We start from the raw sequence: 9761 nt of genomic DNA, 5'->3' as shown, positions 1-9761 counted from the left end.
TAATATTGGATTTTTTTCTTGCATGTTGATTGGTTTTGATGAATTGTTTACCTTCTCCTTCCACTTTTTAAAAAAGTATTTGCCTTACAAACTTATTCTCTTGCAGGGAAGAAGGTAAAGAGTATTTGGGAGTGTAAGATTAAAAATTAATATCCACTACTCCAAGTATTATAATTTTATAAGATTTATTAATAATAACTGGAAGTAAAGGATAGTGATAACCTTAGTAAAGAGGAGGATCCCAGCCAGGGAGTGAGGGAAGAAGAGAGAGAGAGAGAGCTAGCAAGAGGGCAGAGTTCAAAGAATCTTATTTAAAAAACAGTGAGCATGCAACATGGGGATAAAAGAAAAAGGAATTCTGGGAAAAGTAAAGGAATTCTGGGAAATGTAGTCCTGGGGCACAAAACTCCATTTACACAGGAGCAAAGAAATCTAAGTGATGAAAACACAAAAGATATGACAATATTTTTTAAAAGAACCTCCTGCTTCCTTTGACCTAATTATATACTTAACAAACACATTCTCATAGCTACAGAATGTCCTAAAAATCTTAGTGCCATATTAAATTTTAGTCATTTCAAATACATTAAGACTTTTGGGGAAACTTGTGTATATGGGACTAGAAGCAAAGTACCATATTAGCATCATGCTTTTGGTTGATGGAAAGTCAGTACTACTACCTCAAAGCCCATCTTACTTGATTGGACTCTTCTCTTATCTCATTTCCTCCTGAAACACCACAGAGATGCCATGTTTAGCCACCAATTAAAAAGTAGGGAAAATTTAAATGACTCTTGGCAGGTTTTTTTCCTCAGGTAAGAGACAAGCTTCTGGCTCTCAGCAGTGGACCTTGGGATGAGTGTAAGCAAGCATATCCTATTCTCTATCAAAGGTTAACAACCTTTTTCTAATGAGGAGCTATTTTTTATTTCTCTGAAGTCTTATGATTTCCAGCAAGTTCAGTGGGGAGTGCTGACAACATTAAACTGGAAATGGAGCTAATGAAGCTTGAAAGCCTTACCCTTAGAGCCATGTGTGGGAAGCCAATAAGAGAAACAGTCTTAAATAGATAAAAATCTGAGACTCCTCTTTTGACCCCTTTTTGTGATCCATACCTTTTCTTGTTGAAAAGTATTGTGGCCTTAATGAAAAGCTTTAAACTCCTAGCAAACCAGAAGTCAAGAGGTTAACATTCTCTCCTTTGGTCAGAAATACAACTGTTTTTGTTTCAAAGGTAGTTTCTAGACAAATCAAGGTCAATAATGGACAAAATTTAGACAAAACCTCCTCCAGTGGGGGCTATTTGTCCCTGAGAAAGTATTCCCAGACTTAGCTTTCGATAATGGACCAGCCAAAATTCAGCCTTGGTCTGGTTCTATTCTGAGGCCATTGAGAATCTTTGTGTTTTGATATGACATAATTTGTTACTTCTGCGCAAACTCAAAGTTTTGGGGGGTTCTTTTGTGTGAAGTGAGCCTTGAAGTATAAATAATAAACTCCATACTGCCAGAGACAGAGCTAGAAGCATGAGCTAAAAGATCTCCTGTGTCCATTTTCTTATCAATTAAGCTGTCTTTATAAGAGGTGATAAATAGATCTTGAGAGCCATGGATCCCTATCACACTGCTTGTTCCCAGCATTTGGGCAAAGAAGACTTTCTTTTTTATGTTTTCTCCAAATCTGAGTCTCCAGTTCCTTCCCACCTGCCTTCTGCTCATGTCCTGGCCTTCTACCCCCTTGTAACCTGTTCAGTGTTGGAGATAAGAAGCTGAAAGAAGACTGAATTCGTTTTCGAGTTGGGGAGGTATTAAAGAAGACACAGACCACAAACTGACTTCCTATAAGACAATGTTTTCCTTTTTTGGCAGTCAATGAAGACAGGGCAGCAGGTCCCATTTATAACCATTTCTTGTAATTGAAAGAGCCCTTGACTGGAAGTCAGAAGACCTGAGTTCAAATCATGATCCTAATACTTGTCATCCTTGTCACCTTATGTGGGGGAACATGCCCCCCCATGGTCCAGGTCTCAAGGAGGTGGGACGGCAAAGGCAGATTAAAACAAATGAGAATGGCCTGAGTTTTCAGCTAGGCTTCACAGACTGATCTGTTGGCCATCTGCTGTCTTTATTTTTTATACTCTTTTCTTAAGATTACATACACACTGGCATGAATTTTCACATTTACCATACATTTTTTTCTTGCAGATAATGGATTAAGTCATACATTAACTTTTACTGAATTACAAAATCATTTGATTGATATTCTGTAATTATCTTGTTTTCTATTATTAACAAAAGATACAAAGCTTGTCAAGAATAATTCATCACGTAGATCCGTTTGTGTCAGTTTTGCTACTGTCGCATGTCTTGTTTCCTCCAGCTCCAGGGTCACGGATCGGGTTCTCTACCTGCAAAATGCCAGGCGCCGCCGAGAAGGGGATGGAGCTATCAGAAAGGATCGAGAGTTTCGTGGAGGCGCTGAAGTGGGGTGGAGGCCAGCACAGCTCAGAGGATATGGCCCGGGAAACAGTGGGGCTGCTCCACCGGATCGTGGCCCAGGGGCGCTGGAGCAAAGCGGGGGAGCTGATGGAGCTCATTCGGAAGGAGGGCCGGCGAATGATGGCCACTCAGCCCTCGGAGACCACCGTGGGCAACATGGTGCGTAGGGTCCTCAAGATCATCCACGAGGAGTATGGCAGACTCCATGGACGGAGTGATGAGAGTGATCAGCAGGAGTCCTTACACAAACTCTTGACAGCTGGAGGCCTGAATGAAGATTTCAGTCTTCACTATGCACAACTCCAAGCCAATATCATTGAGGTTATTAATGAGTTGTTGATGGAGTTGGAAGGGACAACAGAGAACATAGCGATGCAGGCTTTGGAGCATATTCATTCCAATGAAGTGATAATGACTATTGGATACTCTCGAACCGTCGAAGCCTTCCTCAAAGTGGCTGCCCAAAAGCGGAAATTTCGCATTATTGTGGCAGAGTGTGCTCCTTTCTGCCAGGGCCATAAGATGGCAGTCAATCTGGCCAAGGAGAATATTGAAACAACTGTCATGACTGATGCTGCTATTTTTGCTGTTATGTCAAGAGTCAACAAAGTGATAATTGGCACAAAGACCATCCTGGCCAATGGTTCCCTGAGAGCAGTGGCAGGAACTCACACCCTGGCCCTAGCAGCTAAACACCATTCCACTCCACTCATTGTTTGTGCACCCATGTTTAAGCTTTCACCACAGTTTCCCAATGAAGAAGATTCATTCCACAAGTTTGTAGCCCCTGAAGAAGTCTTGCCATTCACAGAAGGAGACATTTTGGAGAAGGTCAATGTTCATTGCCCTGTGTTTGACTATGTCCCACCAGAGCTTATCACCCTCTTTATTTCCAACATTGGAGGGAATGCACCCTCCTATATTTACCGCCTCATGAGTGAGCTCTACCATCCTGATGACCACATACTCTAAAGTCAGGAGATGACAGAGCTCAGGTAGACACTATTTTACACTGAACGGAGATGTGCCTAAAAACTAACAAGGAACATCCTACTCTTGACTGGGGAGCAGCAGGCTAGAGTCAAGTTCCCTCAAAAGAAGACTTGAACTCTACATACAAACAACTCCCTCTCAACCATGCATATCCAAGGGCAGATTTCCCAGGATCTGTTCTTTGGATCCTAATGGAAAACAGTGCTTGACCTGTTGAATTTTGGAACCTCTTACTGACCTGGCTGTATGTCTCTGGGATCTGAAAAGTTCTGATTCAGTGATGTGTTATGGGTTACATGGAATTCCTTGCTGGGGTAGACACCTTTGCTTAAAAATGTCTACAACACCCCCCAGGATATGCCAATAAAAGCTACTTTATGACTTGCAAAAAAAAAAAAAGAATAATTCATCACGAAATAACTGGATTGGAAATTACCATTCCTACCCATTCATGAGGTACAGTGTATGCTTTCCAGTAATATAATAATTAATTACATTTTAACCAGTCAAGTTAAAGATGATTATTCTTTGCTCTATTCAGTTGTATATTTAATAGATGATAATTCTTTATGCTAGTTGATTACACAAATACATCATAAATCAGGATTCAAAAGATACGAAAATCCTAAATCAATCCAAATATTGTTCCAATAACAACCTTTCATTTTTCAATATTTTTCAAAGGTAAGTTTACTGTTCCTGTTCTTTATGCTATGGGATTAATAAGAATAGTCTAGTGTAATGGGGAGGTAACTTGCTCTAAGTTTTCATCCCCTGTCCTCCCTATCTTACATTCTACTTTAAGGATCAGGGGAAGCTTGAAAGCATTTCCAGGCATCTGTGTGTGGGGATTGTGAAATTTAGGTGCAGCTTTTTTGGGGAATTGAAAATCCTTAACATTAACTCACGATTTGCTGGTTTATTATAAGGTGACTTTTGGGGGAATCTCTGTATCATAAATATATAAAGGTAGGGCTTTCCTAGAATGTAGGAGACCTGTAAGGGCTCTAATAATAGCCTATAGTGTTCTTCTGTATTTCTGTGAGGCTGAGTAGGGATATTGATCACAAAATAGGGAGTGTTGGTAAGAAAAGAGTCACACAGGGAGATGTAATAGGGGAATAAAACAAGTGGATGGGGTTTGTGGGTCCCTAAGTCAGTAGGTGAGAAAGGAGGGTACAATAGTGAAGGTAATAGATTGAGGTGGTAGGAGAGATGTAAGGGAATGGCTGAGTTTAGAGAAATATAAGACGATGAAGTATAATGAGCAGCAAGGGGAGATGATGAGGTAGTTGGGCAGGCAGCTGCAACAGGGAGACACAGACTGGGTACACAGGCTTGAGACAGAGGACACTGAAGGCAAGCAGGCTGAACCCTTCCAGGTAGGAAGGACACTTCTACAGACAAAAGGTTGGGGCCAGTCAGAAATGGTTTGAAACTAACTAGAGGGCTTTCTAGTCAGTTTCTTGGGTTCACAAAGAAAGAGTCTCAAGGCTCTACCCTGTCTCTGAAATAGACAGGCTTCTCAGAGGAAGTGTAGAGATCACCACTTCCTCCAAGATGGACGCCTCCAGCTCCCCTCAGGACCCAGAGAGAAACTATTCCTATCTCTCCTTATCCCTCTTTTATCATTCAACCAATGATTTAGCAAAAGGTTTGATTAAATGACAACAGGGTTTATTAAGTTTCAGGGTTGATTATAAAGGACAGAGGGATACAAGGTTTCTCTAACAACCACCTAGAGAGAAGCTTTAGGTTGGGGAGGGTCACAGGAATGGGGTGGGCTGAGCAAGAGCCTGCTCCCACTCAACCCCTGGAGGCTTTGTTGCTTTTTAGGTTAAGGAAGTTATACACAATGAATCAGGAGATAATTTGTATCAAGGGTAAGCCCTACCTGAGTATAGGGAAAACTTAAGTCTTCAAAGTTTGATTGCTCCCACCCAAATTCACCCTTCTCCCAAAACCCACAGGAAATTAGGAAAGGAAATGGGGAATGAAATAGGGAAGGTCAGGGAGATACAGAGGAATTAGCTGAGCTATAAAATCTCAAGAGAAAAGGCACAGATTCAAGGCCAGGTTTCAGCCCAAAGACTGAGCTCAGTTGGCCCTTTCGCTCTGTCCAAGCCTCCAGGATCAACTGCCCCTAGTCAGGGTTCTAAACCCTCTTAACTGTCAGAAATTCTGCAGTTAGCCTTTTGCAGGGTTGATGGTACCTCCGAAATACAGAGGTCTGAGTGGGATTTCCATCCTCCTGTGACCTGCTTTGCAGATTTCAGGATTCACGTGTGATCTTGTCATACATCATGAATTCGATGGCCCTAGAGCAACCGTAGACTTCTCTGACCCAGAGTTTCCTTTTCTATCAAATGAGAGAGCTGAATGAAATGACCTCTAAGGTCCCTTGCACACCAGGAGTGTATGGGAATTCAGGGACAGAGTCAGATAATAGTGCTCTTAGAAACTGGAAGTAACGGGAATGAACACACATGGAAGAGGTTGGCTATCTGGAGAAGTGCCCCACACAAAGAGATGGTCTTCAGATGTGCTGATTTGGAGACCGGAATTTACCAAAATCCCACCAAGGGGCAAACCTAAAAAAATTCTGTTCACTGAATTGGATTTACTCAGATTTTTTTTGTTCTTGCTGCAGTTTTTCCATTTAAGTTTCTTGCTGAGGTGGGAAAACGATTGGAATAAATCCAATCCAATGAAATTGTTCAAGAACCCAGTTTAAAGGGAACAGAAAGACAATACGGAAAATCTCTGTCCTCTGGAGAGTTCTACCAGATGCAGATACAGGAGAAGGCAGTCAAAGCTTTTTATAACCTAGGAGTTTTATAAGATTGCCCAACATGGGCCTTAATGAGGCATCAAGGTGACATGACAGCTGAAAGCACTCATGGAATCTTGCTTTCTAAAATAGAATCATTGTGTCCCAAGATTCTTTCCCCAGATGCCAATTTTGTCTTACAACATCTCTAGTAATATGAAATTTTGAACAAGATCTTCTTTAAAATTAGCTATAAGCTTGAGGAAGGCAGTGTGGGGAAAGGGATAGCAGACTGGCCTGGGAGACAGGAAGCCTGGGTTCAAGTGCTGGGTAATGAGGGGTAAAGACCTTTAACCTCCTAAGTATGCTTCAAATAAATCTCTAAATGAGAGATGTCTTTATCTTGGGATCTATGAACTTTGTGTGGTTGTTTTAAAAATACTTCTGATAATTGCATTTGAATGTGGCTGGGTTTAAAAAAATATCTTGTATTTTGTTTTATGCACTTGAAAACATTCTGCAAAAGGATCCATAGACTTCATCAGATTGCCAGAGGGTCTAAGATGCAAAACCCAATAATAACTTCTTCTTTTAAACCAGAAATTACAGAGGAGTTGCTTTCCTCAAAAGGAACTTACACCATGGGGGAAATTACAGTGATTTTACAGGTCCATACCAAAACCAAACCAACAAACCAAAAGCTTAATGTGAGGCCAACTGTTAAAAAAGCTAACAAAATCTTAGGCCATATCAGGAGGAGTCCAATGGTTAGATCACAGAAAAGGACAGTCCACTACCCCTCACACTAGTTACATCTGAGATGCAATATGACATTCCAATTTAGATATTACATTTTCAGAAGTTGGCATCATGGGCTTTGGAGTTTGGAGAAATTTTCCAGGATAGATAAGTGCCTCCCTCTCCCCCCCACACTACAAAAGGCAAATAAATCTCTCAGAGTCTGACTCTGTAATTAAGTGAATTGAGAAAGTCAGTCAGCAATCTCCTGTTCAACGTGTACAGCATTCAAATACTCTTATTTGATTCTTTGGTTCATTGATGTTTAAGGTCGTTTAGTCTAATTTTTTGGAAATTAGTCCGGATTTTCACTGGGTCACTCTTCTCACTTGTGCAGCCTCCATCATACACAGCTGAAACTCTGAAGCAGTACACAGTCTGAGGTTTCAGCCCATCAATGGTACAGTACTCCTCATTATTTCCTGTTCTGTATTCATGCTACACTCCTTCCTCCTCACCCACAGTCTCAGACTCTTCCCTATACTCTAATTTATATTCCTTGATCTTGAATCCTGCTTTAACAATGCTTGTACCCTGCCATTTGAGCATTACAGACTGTGACATCACCAAAACAACTTTTGGTTTCCCAGGAGGACTGGTAAAAAATGGTACCTTCAAAACAGGACTTACATCACTCACTGTTCTCACCACATCCTACCTCACACACCTGAGCAAACCTGAATACATATTCTGTGCTAGGCTGTAGCCCATTCACTTTGAATTCCTCTGGCTCTCCAGACAGAGGGATGGTGGTCCAGTCATCTTCTCCTACAACTTGGTACTCTACCTGATAGCCAATGATTCCCTCCTACTTCCCAGATGCTGGAGTCAGTGTGAGCTCTACATAGTTATGTGTGACTCCACCAATCTGGGGAGGGGGAAGTTTGACTTTGTAATGGAAGTTAACTAATATTGTCTGGGCATTCACACTGGGGTGAGAGAGACAGGAATGACAGATGGACAGGACCAAACAAGGTAAGGAGACCAAGTTTAACTACTAGGAGGTAACAGTTGCTGAAAATGGCAGTTAGGCTCCAACAGTCACTCAGCCCACCTAGGCAAGGGCCTATGGAACCAGCAGGCAAAAGGCAAAGGTTTTTAACAGTTTAATTGTGGGAAACAATAATAAAGGATGGGAATAAGGGATCCTACACTTACAAGCTAAAGGCAAACCACAGCATCAAGGGAGGAACTTATCTACACTAATCTAAGACCTAAGCCAGGCAGGGCCCAGAGAATAACAGGACTGGAGTGGGAATCCTCACAGTAGAGTCCAGAGATGTTTCAGGATGCCAGGAACCAACTCCTCCAGAACTGATGGTCCAAAGCAGCCCAGCAGGGAGAGGAGCCTGCAAGCTGTCCACCAGATCACAGATCACTCCCTACTCAGTGCTGTTGTGCAGGATAGATGTCCTCTGCTTCCAACCTTCCCCACACTCCAGGATCTCAGGGAATCAGGGTGCAACACCACTAACCCTGAGGTCTCCCAGGGAATCAGTTACTATTTGTCCCAACCACCATGGAGTCCTTCTCCGAGATCCAGAGCCACTTCCTGCTTCCCCATTCCATCTTGGAATTCTCCAGCCCTTCCTGCTAGGTCTAATCCTAATACTAAGCTAAGACTTAATAAAAATCTTCTTCACAACTGGTACCTGAAAGCTGGTGCTGACCAGAAGTCCCCTTTCATAGTGGTAAACTGAGACCCCCTTGTTCTCTTGGTCTGGGACAGATGCCACAAGGAACTGAGTATTCCTAGAGTGACTCCACTCAGCATACTTGGAAAAGGATTCTGCCAATTGGATCACTTTTCTCCTTGTCCTCCACCCAAGAATAATATGTCTTTTGCTCACATTTAGGACTGAATGAAACTGGATTCTCAAGCCACTGTTTCCAATCTCTTAAGTAGGGTTCCTCCTGCAAGGAAGTGAATGCAAATACCAAGACAGATTGGTGGAGAGAGCCTAGTACCACATCCTCCAACTCATTCTGGTCAGCTATGACTCTCACCTCCTTCAGAAGGGTGAGTTAGGAATTTACTACCTTTATTTCATGGAGCTTCTGATCTAGGAATTCTGAGAGCCTTCTAGAGCTGAATGGGGACTGGCTTTCTCTAGTTAGAATGCTGACCAGCTCATTTTCCTTCCTTCGCCCATCCGGATCTGAGGTAACACCTTGGCTATTTCCTTTTGTAAAATCTGTCTGTGCTGCTTATTCAGCATTTGGAATAGCCTGACTTTTTCCTGAGTTGCAGAAAACACAGAGAGACCTGGTGCTTCTAACACGTCATTACACTTCTTGTCACACTCAGATAACTTCTCCAGAGTGACCTGGGCATCACATACCAAGCTAATGCTGATCCCTTGGACCAACTTGGCAGCCTTGGAGCTCAGCTTCTCTAGAGGGTACAGCCAGACTTGGAGGGGCACCCCGTGACCCTTAAGCAGCTTAGGAAGGGAGGCATAGGCTTTTATTGCATCTTCATAAGACACTGGATTATTCTCAAGAACAAAATCTCCATAAAAGCTACAACTGAATTTTTTAGCTAATTTTTTCTCACTGTTCTCTATTTTTGCCTTCCCCTCTATGTTTCCCATTACTTTAGGAATTTTCTTTAATTGAACCTTCAATGTTCCTTCTATATCCTTGACATTTTCATTAGTGGAAACTTTTTGATCAAACACAAAGAAAGCCTGGGCACCATA

The 9761-nt window shown here is 42.1% G+C and overlaps 1 protein-coding gene across 1 annotated transcript; it reads left to right on the top strand.

Annotated features, from left to right (window-relative positions):
* The first annotated feature begins 2414 nt into the window (after nt 1-2414).
* Nucleotides 2415-3513, top strand: LOC123256330 (translation initiation factor eIF-2B subunit beta-like). Its single transcript, XM_044684971.1, has one exon. It carries the CDS (start codon nt 2415-2417, stop codon nt 3468-3470), a length of 1056 nt encoding a protein of 351 aa, XP_044540906.1. The 3' UTR covers nt 3471-3513.
* The last annotated feature ends 6248 nt before the right edge of the window (nt 3514-9761 follow it).

This window comes from Gracilinanus agilis, unplaced genomic scaffold, assembly GCF_016433145.1.
Source record: "Gracilinanus agilis isolate LMUSP501 unplaced genomic scaffold, AgileGrace unplaced_scaffold57857, whole genome shotgun sequence".
Lineage (NCBI taxonomy): Eukaryota > Metazoa > Chordata > Mammalia > Didelphimorphia > Didelphidae > Gracilinanus > Gracilinanus agilis.
This window is presented reverse-complemented; position numbering and strand designations above follow the sequence as displayed.